The sequence below is a fragment of the Nyctibius grandis genome, chromosome 6 (assembly GCF_013368605.1).
Source record: "Nyctibius grandis isolate bNycGra1 chromosome 6, bNycGra1.pri, whole genome shotgun sequence".
NCBI classification, from domain to species: Eukaryota; Metazoa; Chordata; class Aves; order Nyctibiiformes; family Nyctibiidae; genus Nyctibius; species Nyctibius grandis.
Window position 1 is genome coordinate 41,950,516 of NC_090663.1, and position 15,954 is coordinate 41,966,469.

Sequence of the window (15,954 nt, forward strand, 5' to 3'; positions counted from 1 at the left end):
GCCGCGCACCCGCCGGCCGCCCTTGCCGCTGACGGGCGTCCAGAGAGACCTCCGCGGCGGACGGAGCGGCGCGCGCGGAGCCCCTCGGCCCGGCCCGGCCCGCGGGGGGGCGAAGGGAACTCCCCGGGTGCGAGCGGCCGCTCGGTCCCGCTCTGCCGCTCGCTCGCGCTCTCTCTCTCCGCTTCCCTCCTCTCCTCTCTGCGCTTTCCACCTCCCCTGCTCCTGAGTGAGCGCAGCCTCGGATGTCCGGTTTCCTGATGGTTTTTTTACCTGGCAAACTCCGGATAACTTTGGTGAGAATTTGCAAAGCGGCTCGGAAAGCTGGGAACTCCCCTGCAGGCGTCTAGGAGCTGCTGCTACCGCATCTTCTCCATCCCACGGATTTTACTGCCTTGGATATTGCGAGGGGAGGGAGGGGGGAGAGCAAGAGAAGGAGCCTCATAATTTCGCCTGCATTCTTCCAACTGCCCCGCTCCGCGCCCGCCCTGCCGACTCTGCACAATGTACTTGCTGGAGGTGCTCTCCCTGGGTTGCTGCCTTGCTGCCGGCGCCGTGCTCCTGGGACCCCGGCAGCCGGCCGCCGCCTACGAGTCCGGCCAGGGGTACTACGAGGAGGAGCCCGACGCGGGGGAGGCAAAGGTAAGCCCATGCCCTCGCTGCAGATGCCAGCTCGCTTCTCCGGGCATGTGGCTCCGAGCGCGTTTGAACGGACCGCTTGGAAATCCCACGAGGAGAGTATTTGGGAGAAGCCTTTTTAAGCGGGGGGGGTTCTTTAAAAGTGAGGGGAGGATTTCTTTAAGGAGGAAAAAAAAATTGCCTGGGGTTTCAGGGTTGCTAGAAGGAGGGTTGCACAGGGAATAACTATATTTACAAAGAAACGCCAAACACCTGATCGGCAGAGGCAGCCCAAGGGCTCTGCTCCTGCCGTGGTGCTGGGGCTGCCCGGCGGGGAGCGGTCCCGGCCGCGGCCCCGCCGTTTGCAGCGGAGCTGGGACAGGGGGCAGCGACCCGCGGGCTTCAGCCGCTCCCGGCCCTGGAGCGGGCAGCTGGGGGCTCCCCGCGGTACGGTGGCGGGGTACCCAAGGCTGCTTCGGTGCGGGCGATGCTGCGGGGTCCTGCAGCGGGCTGGGACGGGCAGAGGCAGGGAGGGCGGGCTGGGGACGCTCAGAGGAGCAGCTGGGCACAGGAAGGAAGCGGCGAGGGAGGCGTGGGGGGACGATGACAACAAAACCCGAGACTTTCTATTTGTTGAAAAGTCTCTTGGAATTTTTGACACTTTGGAGGAGTTGCTGCTGCGTGACAGAGTTGATGGGAGGTGTAAGGTGACACTCGAGTCTGAAAATCTTCATTCTGCCCAGGCGCACGGTGAACGTTGGGCTTAAATTCTCAGATTCCAGTCACAAATACTTACAATTCTGTGTTAATTTTTGCTTGCATAGGAAGTTTCGTAACGTAGAATTCAAGTACCTTTGGTACTAGTGGTTTTTCAGTTCCCGGTATGCTGATGCATAAAAATGATGCATAGTATGTGGCTGTATAAGTATGTGGTATTATTAGGAAAACCTTTGATGTCTAGGCTTATAACAATTCTTACCCTCGACTCATTGTTTTGAAGATTTCTGACATACTTACTGAATGCAATTGTGACCCACTCATTCCAGTATGGAGCGGGGAGGGAAGTGTGTGAATTAAAAGTTAAGCTGTTATTCTGATTATTTTTTTTTTTTTTTGCCTATGCTGCTTGTTTTACTGAATAGAAGTTTTGGAGATTTTACTGTAACTACATGAGAAGTCAAGTTTTAATAGTGTACATTAGCTGTGCTTATTTCAGGTATTCAAACGGTTGTGAACCATATGTTGTTCACAGAATTCATGCTTTTCAAATAATATCCTGCATGGAAAAGTTTACCAAGTATACTGTAGTCTCTCTTAAGCTGAATGCTTACATAGCATATCAGCATTCAGAACATTGCAATCAGTGATCATACTGCTTAAATGTTTATCAAGTATTTTTCAAACTTAAATATTTAAAAATAGCAACACAAAATCAATTCAGCTGGTCACTCTTATCACTTTGACTATTTATTAAAAAAAACGCAGAACTTAATGAAGGGTAAAAATACCTCAACTTTTTCCAGCCCATGACTGTCAGTTATTTACTGGGTGAAACTGGCATTTGAGTTGTAAAGCCTCAGAATAGCTTATGCTGAAAAGGTAGAAAGGATCCCAGCTGGAGCATGGTGCATATTTTGTACACTTAAACTGCTGAGGTAGAACAGCTGATGGTGAAGATATTGTCCTAAGTGATGCTGTATGTTCCCATGCCGGTGTTGTGGACAGTCACTCTGTTTCTTGTGGAAACCTCAAAGTCTTCAGGAGCTGCGACTGTACTGCATTGTGTGGAAGTGCAAGTGCTTCCCGGAAAAAGGGGAACTGTCAGCAAACCAAAGGAAGAAATGTCAAGAGACCGGGAAGTGAGCGGGATAGCATGTGTTAAGTGATTACGTTAACAGAAAAATGTTTTTGTGTCTGACTACTGGTGGGTAGGAGAGAGAGAGAGAATGACTCTGGATCCAAGGAGAGTTAGTCATGCTGGAAGTGTTTAGCTGTGAGTTTGTTGCTTTTGCTGGAACTGTTTGAGTGAGTGAGTACTGTTCATATTTGTTCCTGTGATGAGAGAATGATGAGACCAATGTCTGAAGTAATTATGAAAGGATTAAGTAAGTAAACTGTAAGTAATTGTTTCAAGGAAATTATGATTATATTGTCAGTAAAAAGTCATCTGCTTGAACTTTCTCAACTTCAATGAAAAATGCGTGATCTCTTGAGTTTGTGTTCATAGATGTTATGCTTCCTCTGTTTTTACTTCCCATCCATGTGCCATACTGCTGCATATTAAACTGATGCCTAAGTGTAGGTCCTACAGCCTTTTGGGTCAACTCTTTACACAATATATTTATTTCTTTTTACTCCCGTTTTAAGAACTTCAGCTTCAGAAACATTTTAAAAAGTGTGGATGAAGTTGAGGGTCCTCCAACATAGGAAGAAAAGCTGGGCAGAAAATAAGACTATTGTGTTTTTGTGCAGGTGAGGAAGTATTAGGCTTTGATCTTGTCCTAGAGATTTGCAGCAACTTGGAAGCGTTACAGATATAAATAGTAGTAGTTCTTCATACACAGTTCTTGCAAGGGCATGTTCTGCATCAAGTGGGCACTGATAAGCTCATGCAACATTGCCTCCCCCCGCTTTTTTTTTCAGCCTAAGGGTAAAGTTCATTATTTAACAAGCTTACAGGGCCCAGATTAATACTTTTCAGCTGAACTGTCTGCTCAGTGGGATGGGAATGAATCCTGCCTGTAAATCACCTCTTTCGGATTTCCTGCAGCAGAGGGGGGTTCCCCTCAATGAGGAGATCCCCTCGCAGCCGAACCCCGCCTCTCCCCAGCGGGGCAGGAGGGCCCCCAGCTCCCTCTCGCCATCCGAGTGGCCTGCTGGGGAAGACAACCTGGTATTTCAGTTCTGTTTCTGCTTAAGGTGGGATCAAGGGAATCAGCCCTCCTGCCCCCAGAGTTCTTGCAGTTTGGCAGGGACCCACCACCTCTCTGTCCTGCCACCCAGCAGGGATGCTCAGAGCAGCTGCAGCAAGGAGAGGGTGAGCAGTTGCGTGACACCAGTGACTTGAAACTTTAGCTCCTTGTACTGTCTATGAATATCTTAATAACTCTTATAATGCATTTAGTCTCTGGCTCTTGTTATTTATGTAGTTTTGAACTGGGAACATGCAATGAGTATATGCTGTCTATCCAAGAGGTCAAAGTATTTTAATAAATAAATAAAATAATACTTTATTGTTTCTTTGCTGAAAGCTCTAATATGAACCGGAGGGGCTACACAGGCATTCTGGGCATGAATTAAACTTCTTACTTTATTAAAATAAAGGTGTGATGGTAGCATGTACCTATGCTACATTGATGGTAATAAGGTAACAATAGCAGGAGTAGGTTATTGTGGTAAGAGTAATGGTAACAGTGGTATGGTAATGATAACTGGAAAGAAGGAGCACAGCTGGGAGGGTTTGCCGTAGCTGCACCTTCATGTTGTTGCGTAGTCAAACCTTTAGGATTATGTGACTATACAAAAGCAATATTGGCCAATTGTCCCACATAGTTTTAAGAGGTTTAAAACTATATTTACACAAGGATTCTTAGTTCTGTATTAGAATGGGAATAACAAATAACAATGTATTTGCCTGTTCTAAAGCGCATCCCTGAAAGTGGCATTGGGGCCTCTTTACGCAGACAGCAATAAAGAACAGTCTTTGTGCTGTGATTCTGATTTGATTTTTGCAATGAAAATAGGTGCACTCACTTGAACTCCATTTATCTTGGATGCTATCTCAGCTGAGAGACACCTTTTTATTGTTATTATTTTAAAATTATTTTAAATCTCATCTAATCGTAAAATGCTGCTAATTGATGGCTAATGGAGTTCAAATACTGTTAGTGTGAGAGGAAAAGCAATGTGTCAGTTTCTGGGGTTTCCTCTTGTGACTGTATCTTGATGGTGTAATCTCAAACCCATCAGTTTTATGTCCACCTCTAAGTTTATGAAGCGTGCCTTACTCTGTGTTGTGATGCTACATGCACTGGTGAGAGATGAGGCTAGGTTTTCCACTCTGAAAACAAGCATAAACCTCACTCCCAGTACTCAAGCATTGCTAAGCTGAGCAGGTAGGGAGAGTGTTATTTTTTCTGCTGTTGCTGTTTTGTCTGCTGCAACTTTCCTTTTTGTGTGTGTGTGTGGCCACTTTCTCTTTTCAGACACACACCCACAACACAGAAAGATGCAATCTTTTTTTTTTTAGAAGCAGGATTTGTATCAGATACAATGGGATGAACATAAGTAATATAATAGGACCCATTATGAAGACTAAGCAACACTTCTGCAAACATAATTATTAAACCTTTGCCTAGCCTTTTGTGTGAGTAGAGTACAATACTAAGCTCTAAGAGCTCATGGCACTTTCTAGTTCTCAGTGTAGGTATGTGCATTCCTGGGTGTCTTGTGTAAGCACACATGTGTGTCTGTGAGGGACTTCACAGGATCTCTGCTGACAAATAACCACACTTCTGAAGGTTCTAAAAAAGCTTTGGGGATCACTTTAACTAACTGCAGTGTTTGGAGGCTTACAGAAACATCCCATCAAAAATATTATTTTTACGCTCACTTAGGTTCAGTGTGTGTTTAAATTCTTGCATGTTCAAGGGTGTACGTCCACTTATTTTAGTAAAAACAAACCAGGACTTGTTCTTCAGGCTGTTGTAGCTGAGGGTGATGGTAATAATTCCCTCCCATTGATACCCTGCATCCAGGATAGGAAGTCTGTCTAGAACGTCGTGTTCAGCTGTTGCTTTTTTGAATGTGGTCAGTGACTCATTAAAACAAAATGCTAGGAACAAAGGGAATCCAACTGAAGCCAGACTGGTATCCTATCAAGTTTAATACCCTTGTTTAATGTAAAAAATGTGCTACAGCTGTTTGTAGAATGAATTATAAGAAATTCCAAGCAAGGTGGTTGTTTGAAAGATGTAAGCTCTTTCGAAGTCTAAGTTGCTTCTTAAGAGTTTTGTTTGGCAAGGTATTGGATTTTGTTTAGTGAGTAGGATAGGTATGATTGTTTTCATTATCTTTTATAAACATTAAATAGCTTTTTATTTTTTTTCTAATTCCACCTTGCTTCTAACCTGAGTGATATGTAATACTAAGTTCCCCTCCATGTATATGTGTATCTGCCTCAAAGGCAATAATGGCTGCATAAATTGCAACAGAATTTTAATTTAAAACATTGATAGCTTAGGGGGACCATGGGGGATTGTTTGTTGAATTCCTATTGTATATGAATTGACAACTTGTTTTTCTTGTTTGTGTTTGTCTGTCACCAGAAGTTTTTCTGATGACTTAATATTTTTATGTCACTTTTTTTTCCCCTTTTTGTTGCATTTCAGACTTTAGTTAGGAAATAGCTATAACTGTAAGTCATTCATTCTTCTACTCTTCCATTGTAATCATGTAAATCAATCCTTCTAGCTCTGTAGTGATTTGTTTTTTCTTTTACTTGTCTAAGATGGCTATAACTCCTTACAAATATTTAGAAACTGCAATTGCCAGTGGAGTCAATGAATGTTTTGGTAAGATGTTCCTATTTAGCAAAGTAACCAAGAGGAATGGTGTTCTTTGGGGGAGGAGGAGAAAACACAGGAAACACACCTTCTGATAACTGAAGGGAAAAAAATAGTAGTAGGTGATATATTTTGGCTTTGAGTATGGGTAAATTCTGTTGTAGGGTGAATATGTTATCTTCCTAGACGTAGTTACTAAGGTAATACATCTTCTGCAGGAATTTTTTGGGATCCTGATTATGGTTAACATCAATGAAAAACGATTGCTTGGGGAAGTTAATGACGTTAATTATCTGATACTGCTGTCACCCTGAACCCTGTAGTACTCCATACTGTTCACATGACAGCTTCACCTATCTGGTGACAATTTTCAAATAGGCTGACCTTGAGGAAGCAGTTTAAAAACTGTTCAAGGTGTTTTGCATCCTGTCCCTTATTCAATAGAGCAGGAATTTTTATCCTGGACAAGGGAAAATACTGGCAAATAATTGGACAGTTCTTGGAAGACATCAGAAGGCTGCTGGGGAGCAGGGGACACAGGTGTTTCTCTCCGGTGTCACAGGTGTAGCATCCCCTGTGTTGCTCTTACCCACTTGTAGCAATGTTGTAAAATCTGTAATTTCAGGAATCAGATATAATCCAGAGCAAAATCCTTTACACCGTTAAATGGTTTAATTCTTTGACTTTCTTTATCCAAGAATTGTGCTCTGTTGAGAGAGAGAGAGAGAAGAGAGGAATTTGGTGGAAGCAATTGCTTCTGAGAACAGATTCAGCATTTGGCTATTTCCTCATTTTTTTCCCCAAAGGAGATCCATAGCAACCCCGAACCTCCCCACATGCATATGTGAAAATTCCTGGGACTTAGTAAAGATTGTCAGAAACAATAGATAATCCTACCATCCCACTGTATTCAGCGTTGGTGTGGCCTCACCTTGAGTACTGCGTGCAGATCTGGGCCCCACAATTTAAGAAGGGTGTGAAGGTCCTTGAATGTGTCCAGAGGAGGGCAACAAAGCTGCTGAAAAGGCTGGAAGGCATGTCCTGTGAGGAGCGGCTGAGGACTTTGGGTTTGTCTAGTTTGGAGTAAAGGAGGCTGAGGGGGGGACCTCATTGCTCTCTGCAGCTTCCTGAGTAGGGGAAGTGGAGAGGGAGGTGCTGATCTCTTCTCCCTGGATTTTGGTGACAGAACGCGTGGGAATGGTTCAAAGCTGCACCAGGGGAGGTTTAGACTGGACCTTAGGAAGCATTTGTTTACAGAGAGGATGGTCAAACACTGGAACAGGCTTCCTAGAGAGGTGGTCGATGCCCCATGCCTGTCAGTGTTTGAGGCATTTGGACAATGGCCTTAATAATTTGCTTTGACTTTTGGTCAGCCCTGAAGTGGTCAGGCAGTTGGGTTAGGTGATCGTTGTGTAGGACACTTCCAACTGAAATATTCTATTCTATTAGAGATCGTTCAAAAGAAGGAAAACTACTCTAGCTGTCCTTCAACTTTCTTTGACTGCAGAATTCAGCAGACAAAATGTATTTGTGGTGGACCACTCCAGCTGTCTACTTGCTACATCAGTCACAATATTTATAACCAAGATAAAAACTGCCCAAGTGAAGCTTTGCACATTATCTCCTTTCTACTTGCTCATGTTTCTGTAGACAATTAAATGTTTGGGGATTTTGTTTGTTTGTTTTGTGGGTGTTTTTGTTTCAAATTGGCCGAGAGAGATACAGCTGGCAAGTAACCTCTGCAACTGCTCAAGGAACAGTCTCATTAGAGAGACAAAGAGCAGCAATTTTAGAGGTTGAGGTATTTACTACTTCCAGGTCAAACGTTAATTTTACCAGAGCTGTATTATAATTATGATTCAAGTAAGAGCCATTTACCCCTTTCCAAATAGGTGGCTAATGCTCATTACCCTGAAAATATGGGATCTGTATACACAATCATGTGAAGAAGAGCTGGTAGTTGTTGTTTGAGGCGTGCTGTCTGCAGGTGGTGGCATCCGCGTTCCTGCTTTGCTGACTGGATTCCCAATCTTACGGGATTCTTGCTGAGGAAGCAGTGTGAGGGCAGCGTGCACAAGTTCGCTTCTCTGGGCCGCCTGCGACCCAGAGAGCGCCCAAATGGACGCTGCTGTGGACCTGTTCTCCTGTTCATGGAGCTCATAAGCACCAAGACCGGGATCTATGTACTTGGATTCATGCTTACCGGCACTTGAAAGTGCCTCAACAAAGTTGAGCTCCAGGAACTGTCCATGTAGGTGGTCTCACCTTGTATGCATAGTAAAGAAATTTAACATGGAGAAAGAAAAAAATTCTGAAGAGTTAAAAACATAAGGAAATCCTGAGAAGTGAAGAAAACTGTAAGGAAAAACTTGCTTGAACAGTTCTGGTTTTGTTTGTTCCTTAAGAAAAAAAGGGAGAGCATTTCTTGCTACAAGTGTTGGAAGTAATTTTGAGAGGTTTTAAAAAAAATTATCTATTTTCTTTGAAAATGTTGCCTTTGGAGCTCTGAGAATTCACCACAGTCTTGGCCTGTCATTCTTGACTAACAACGGCTAAGTATTGCAAACTATGCGATAGCTTTGTGGCTCTTGTGAACTGGAGACCAAGAGGATACCGTGAAAGTAGGTTTCACTGGAAGTCAAAGAAAGTGTTTGTATTTTTGTGCCCCTAAAAGGGTCGTTCATTGTTTGGTGTACTGCTGAGGATAAAATCTCTGCTTGTTTGCATGCTCACTGTTACTTAGAGAACACCACTCCTGCTCGTTCTTCTTAGAAATAATGCAGAAAAGGAAAATTAGGTAACTTCATCATTCCAGTTATATATATTTGTAACTGGCCGCAGATACACTTGACAGAAACATACTTTGCCTGTAAATGTAACAGTATCAAGACTCTTGATGGAGACTGTGTGTATCAGTTTTATAGAATTGCTACTTATGGTTAGATTAGCAGTGTAATTAACTGTCTAAGGCAACTAAGAAATAAACTTGCGAGGTAGCGCCTTATTGACATTTGTCCCTTGCCTAGGGACAGATGTTCCCAAATTAAAATGAAGCCTCTGACTTCCTCTTCACCCCACCCGCTCCCCAGCAAATCTTGCATAACAGGCAGAGTGCTGATGGGGTACAAACATGACCATTTGCTTCATTTCATTTTATTCATGTATGTCAAGGTGCTCATGTTAAGATTTCAATATCTCTTTGCCATAATTTTATTTTCTTTATATCATTAATATTGAAATATTCTGTGACTTGGAGGAAACGAGACAATGTGGTTAATAATCAGCAGGGTTGCACTGTTGAATCACAGTAGTTTCAGTAAACACGGAGAAGTGTTTTCTCCAGGAAGACAGTGATGGAAAATTATTGTGTCTTTCCAGTTGGGTGTGTTTCTGGCTGGCTAGAGAAGAGCAAAATGTTGGTTCATTTAAAAATACCAAGAACCCTGTTGTGCAGGCCATAGGGCACAGCTTTCAGGAGAACATTAACAGCTGCTAAATAGCCCACTGACATGACTGAGTACGGCAGGTATTGGCATGTCTCATCTGGACAGCCAGGCAGCAGAAGCCAAGACGTTAGGCTCAAAATCAAATTCTCCGAGGGTCTCCTTGCTCTTTTGCTGGTGTGTTAGTGGTCTTGAGTTTGTGCCTTCTGCCTTGTGTTCCCAGGTGCACCCTGAGACATGAGAATATACTTTTTTTGAACACACAGTTTGGAAAGGTCTGGGCTCCTCTTGTGGCTCAGCAGAGCCCAGCATGTGGGTAGCTCCTGGCTGCCTAAGTGAATTTCTTTCACCTGCCAGGAATGCCATGTTAATAATACTGGGCACATGAGATTGTACGGACCCCTCTTAGAAGGAGATTCACTGTGTCTGTGCTGAGGGAGGTGGGTTTGATGAACAGTCTGGATTCAGACTGAGATCAGGCCACGTTAGAGTGGTAAATTGGTTGATAAAGGGTTGACTCTGCAGTTACGGTTCCCTCCAAGCTCATAGTGCTCAAGTCAGAGTAAACTCAGCCTGTACAACTAAAAGGTGTGGAAAGTGATGCATGAAAAAATGCGTTTATTTTTCTTACTCAAGAAGACCTGCCTATTTCTCTCTGATGATCAACTGTGAAAATGATGAGGATCTTTAAGATTGATGAGAGCCCTGCTTCTTTTTCTCTCCAGGCTGCTGGGCCAGCAGGTGATCAAATCACTACAAATGAAAGGAGTAAAGAGCTTGTAGAAGAGTTCTGAGTACTTTCCTTTCTGAAATATCTGTGGACAGGTTGATAAGGCAGTAAAGTCACATTGAACAATGACCTTGGAGCAGGAAGTAGGGGAAGGAGCAGTGAAGGATTTTCAGAGGGCAGGACCATGCTTCAAAGGAAGGATGAATTAGACTGTTCTATTGCATGAGGTAGAACTAAAGAATTAGGCAAACTCTAAACTGAACAGTCATTACTAATCTGGATTAATAGCATAAAAAGGCTCTTTGTAGTAATGAAACTCTTTGAATATCTTAGCTAACGGTTTCAGAAAATTAATGAAATTTTCAAATCCTTCTCTCTTATGACAGACGGATGATATATATTTTTCCCTTGAGCCTGTAAGTTGCTGCTTTACTCCATGATTAGTTGGCTTATGGTATTTATTTTGGATATTGAAGTCACATAAGAGTAGAAGAATGGCTGTACCTGGTCAGTTAAAATGCCTGGTTAACCCTATATGCCATTTTCAACCATATCCAACACGGGCAATCTTGTTGGACAGCCCCTGCTTCACAGCTGCTAAACATGCACAGTGTGCCCCACTGATGTGGCAGAGGATGACTTGGGGAGTGATGTTGGAAACCTCATGCACAGCACATGATGAGGAGCAATCTGTCACACCTTCCCCCTCACACTCCCTTCTCCACAGTTCCTTCCAGGTGAAGGCTGCCCTTCCTGCAAGAAGACAGTGCCCATTGAGTCCTAGCCCCCAAAAGTTTCTTTTTTATCCTATGTCCTGTGAGCTGCCCTGCTTGATTGCCCTGTGGGGTGCTTGTTGTGCAACATCCAGCTGATTTGTCCCCAAATCATCCCATTGAAACAGCTTGGGAAATTCATACTCTGCTTGCTTTGTTTCTTTACCTTTGCATCCCACAGACCATGTTCAGGAGAAGCCCTGAAACTCTGGTGTGTGGACATGTACCTGCTGCTTATTCCTTGACCACCTAGAGACTTCAGTTGGAAAACCCAACAGCAGGTATTGATCTTCACAGGGTCCCCAGACTCATCATGTTTTTCACTGTGAAAAGGCAACCATAGCAACATGCATCTGGTACAGCCACTCTTCTGGCTCTTCCAGTACCTCTTAGGGTTTTTTGGCTGGACTTCTTCCCTTTTTATTTATGCCCTAGCCCTCTAAGGCCCTGCCAAATTACAGGACCTACTTGACAAACCTCCTTCTGAGCAAAGAAAGAAATGGAAAGTGTTGCTACATGCTTACAGACTGTTGGGAGCAGGGCAGCTTGTGGACTTCCTTGCCTTAAATGATGAGGGGGATGTGTGGCAATTATTTTGTTTTCTTTTATTTAATAGCTTTCAGTTGACTTTTCTCCTACGTGTTATCCAGGTGCTTGTTGAGCTCACAGAAGCTTTTGACATCAACACCTTTCTGTATCAAGAAGCTTGGCTTTGAGTCATTGTTCTGTTTGATATGTATAATATAAGTTTAGAAAAACAAACCCCAAAACTGAAAGAACAATTCCTTTTGCTTGCCTTGAGTCTGACACCTGTTAATTATTTATGAAACTTCCCCAGTCCTTGTCCTGGACAAGGCAGGGAACAAATCTGTCCGTGCTGCTTGTGGTTTTATTGAGTCTCCCTCTCCATTGTTCTTTTTCAGGCTAAAGATCCTTCACTTATGTTAACTGTTCTTTGTAATGAAGCTATTCCTTACCTTTGATCATCTGACTTCATACCTTTCTTAATTCTCTTTAAGACTGCAGAACAAGGAGAGGGGAGAGCCAGGAGAGCACACAGGATTCCAGATGTAGGACACCGCACATGTGTGTAGGGACACAATGATGTTTTGTTCTCTTTCCTAATAGTTCCACTTATATTTGTATTAAAAGTGTGTCTTGATTGGAGAGTATTTTGTAACATGTCAGACATGAGTATGATTAAAATGCCTTTTTTAAGAACTACCTGTATTTATACTGAAGAACTGAATGGGGGAAGGCATTTCATAGTTATTACTACTTCCTCAAAATTCATTAAAAGCTGTTCTTAGGGGCCTGTTCCAAGCTGGCGTATGATTATTTAACTTACGTGTTCATTATGTTTTGAATGTGTTTTTCTGCCTGCCACGTGTGCACAGTGAGAGATTTAATGGGACTAGCTATCTTCTGAGTTATGAACCATGAGCTGTATATTTAATGTCCTTAATGATTTTTTTAAGTGTGCTCTCACAGTAATCTGTGAAATACGCCAGCAATCTTGCAAAGGTTGTTTATACCTGTCAGCAATAAGATGTTACTGTCAGGCAAGATCTGTGAGGGCTTGGTTATATGCACTAACTAGGTGCACATGACTAAGCAAATTTATCAGGAACCTACCCACGCTTGCAAAAGTTTAGATACATGTCAAGCATAAGAATATAAGAAATATTCCACTGGGGCAGACTAATGGTCTGCCTAGACAAGTGTTTGGCCTCTGTCAGTCTCAGCAGCACATGCTGTTCTGTTTGAGGATAACATTTGGGCTTAGTCGCTTTCTGCAATTCACTCCCCTCGTACCCTCCTAACATCCACAGTTGTTGGACTGAGGATATTAGAAGACACGCCCCTGCCTCTTCCCTTCAGTATCTGTTTGTGGAGATCTTGTCCCTGAATTTGTCTAGTTTCATACTGAAGAAGCCATGAGCCTTTAGTAGATCCTGAGCTACTTCATACAAGGACAGTGCCAGTTTGGGTGTAGTGAAGCTTCTTTGATTTTGGTGACCTGCAGTATCTATGAAGACTTATTCTACAGTTAATATTCTCTACTTCTCTCTTCTTTGAATCTTGTGTGTTACACAGGCACAAAAGTTATTTTCAGCACTTAGAAAACAAAATTTGCTGTTTATTTTGGGATGTGGGATATACATCCTGAAATTTTCAGAGACCAAACTAAGGAAGAAACATAAATGTGTCATTTAATTCTTTCAATCAAATGCAAATGTGTTGTTTTTATATTTTGGGCAGTCATGGGGACGGGGTCCAATGTCAGATTTCCCCCACACTCTTTGTTAAGAGGCTTGTTTTATATTCATCTTTAGACCTTTATTACATGCATGGTGTCTCTTCAGTTGCTGTCTGCCTGTGGTTTTGCGAGCTTTGGGCAGTATTTTCCCTATAGGTCAGAATCAAAATCTGTAGATCTTTTGAGCTGCTTATGGTGCCTGGAACACTTATTACGGATTTGTTTGTAGGAAATTCCATCTTCCAAATGCCACTTGGTAAACACAAGTGCAGTGCCAAGTATAGGGGTAAACCAGGAGATCCAGGAGAACCAAGGGGAAGTCATGCTCAACCAACTTGATAGCCTTTTATGAGGACGTAACCCGGTGGATAGATGATGGTAAAGCTGTGGATGTGGTCTATCTCGATTTCAGTAAAGCGTTTGACACGGTGTCCCACAGCATCCTTGCAGCTAAACTGAGGAAGTGTGGTCTGGATGATCGGATAGTGAGGTGGATTGTGAACTGGCTGAAGGAAAGAAGCCAGAGAGTGGTGGTCAATGGGACTGAGTCCAGTTGGAGGTCTGTGTCTAGCGGAGTCCCTCAAGGGTCGGTACTGGGACCAGTACTATTCAATATATTCATTAATGACTTGGATGAGGGAATAGAGTGCACTGTCAGCAAGTTCGCTGATGACACAAAACTGGGAGGAGTGGCTGACACACCAGAAGGCTGTGCTGCCATTCAGAGAGACCTAGACAGGCTGGAGAGTTGGGCGGGGAGTAATTTAATGAAATATAATAAGGGCAAGTGTAGAGTCCTGCATCTGGGCAAGAACAACCCCATGTACCAGTACAAGTTGGGGGCAGACCTGTTGGAGACCAGCGTAGGGGAAAGGGACCTGGGGGTCCTAGTGGACAGCAGGATGACCATGAGCCAGCAGTGTGCCCTTGTGGCCAAGAAGGCCAATGGCATCCTGGGGTGTATTAGAAGGGGTGTGGTTAGCAGGTCACGAGAGGTTCTCCTCCCCCTCTACTCTGCCCTGGTGAGGCCGCATCTGGAGTATTGTGTCCAGTTCGGGGCCCCTCAGTTCCAGAAGGACAGGGAACTGCTAGAGAGAGTCCAGCGCAGAGCCACGAAGATGATTAAGGGAGTGGAACATCTCCCTTATGAGGAGAGGCTGAGGGAGCTGGGTCTCTTTAGCTTAGAGAAGAGGAGACTGAGGGGTGACCTCATTAATGTTTATAAATATGTAAAGGGCAAGTGTCATGAGGATGGAGCCAGGCTCTTCTCAGTGATATCCCTTGACAGGACAAGGGGCAATGGGTGCAAGCTGCAACACAGGAGGTTCCACATAAATATGAGGAAAAACTTCTTTACGGTGAGGGTGACCGAACACTGGAACAGGCTGCCCAGAGAGGTTGTGGAGTCTCCTTCTCTGGAGACATTCAAAACGCGCCTGGACGCGTTCCTGTGTGATATGATCTAGGGAATCCTGCTCCGGCAGGGGGATTGGACTAGATGATCTTTCGAGGTCCCTTCCAATCCCTAACATTCTGTGATTCTGTGATTCTGTGATCCTGTCTTGCTCTTGGTGCCCTGCTCTGTAGAAAAGTATGGGAAGAGTTGCAGGAATATTTAGAGGCAGGTGATGGAGTTGGGTCCTAAACAGCTGGGTCACAAATTTCCCTTAATTCCCTTTTCTCCTCTTCCAGGAGGAGGGGGAACATAAGGGAATTAAGGGAGACTCTTCAGATAAGGATTATATAATGCGAGCTTTAGCAGACATCCAGCATTACCCCCTTAGGAACTTCTGTCTTCTCCTGAAGAAAATTAAGTCATCTAGGGTTTGGATTTTTTTTTTCTCCTTGCATTCATTGTTCCTTCTTCTTTGTGGTATTGGGATGTCTTTCCTCTGCCTCACTTAGAGAAGTACCATGTGCTGCTCTATCCGAGGAATTTGTGCATCTCGCTAGGAGTCCCACTGAGGCATATATGTTTTAATCATTATTTTCTTAGAGATATTACCTTACATGTGAAATATTGAATAAAATTGAAGTTCTTCTGGATAATTATCAGGGGTTTTTTCTCCTAAATATTTGTTCTGTGTTTGTGCTAACCTATTGAATTCTGCTATTATTCTGCATATTCATAGAATGGTTTGGGTTGAAAGGGACCTTAAAGATCATCTAGTTCCAACACCCCCTGCCGCAGACAGGAACACCTTCCACTAGATCAGGTTGCTCAAGGCCCCATCCAACCTGGCCTTGAACACTGCCAGGGAGGGGGCATCCACAACTTCCTGGGCAACCTGTTCCAGTGTCTCACAGTAAAGAATTTGTTCCTAATATCTAATACAAGTCTACCCTCTTTCAGTTTAAAACCATTCCCCCTCGTCCTGTCACTACATGCCCTTGTAAAAAGTCCCTCTCCTGCTTTCCTGTAGGCCCCCTTCAGGTACTAGAAGGCTGCTATGAGATCTCCCCAGAGCCTTCTCTTCTCCAGGCTGAAGACCCCCAACTCTCTCAGCCTGTCTTCATAGGAGAGGTGCTCCAGCCCTCTCATCATCTTCGTGGCTCTCCTCTGGACTTG

General features: G+C 43.8%; 1 protein-coding gene across 1 annotated transcript in view; it reads left to right on the forward strand.

Moving 5' to 3' along the window:
• The first annotated feature begins 501 nt into the window (after positions 1 to 501).
• VEGFC (vascular endothelial growth factor C) overlaps positions 502 to 15,954 on the forward strand; it is an 82,563-nt gene continuing 67,110 nt past the window's right edge. The window contains exon 1 of the mRNA XM_068403940.1: positions 502 to 639. Within this exon, the coding sequence (XP_068260041.1) occupies positions 502 to 639 (138 nt within the window). The remainder of the gene's footprint in view (positions 640 to 15,954) is intronic.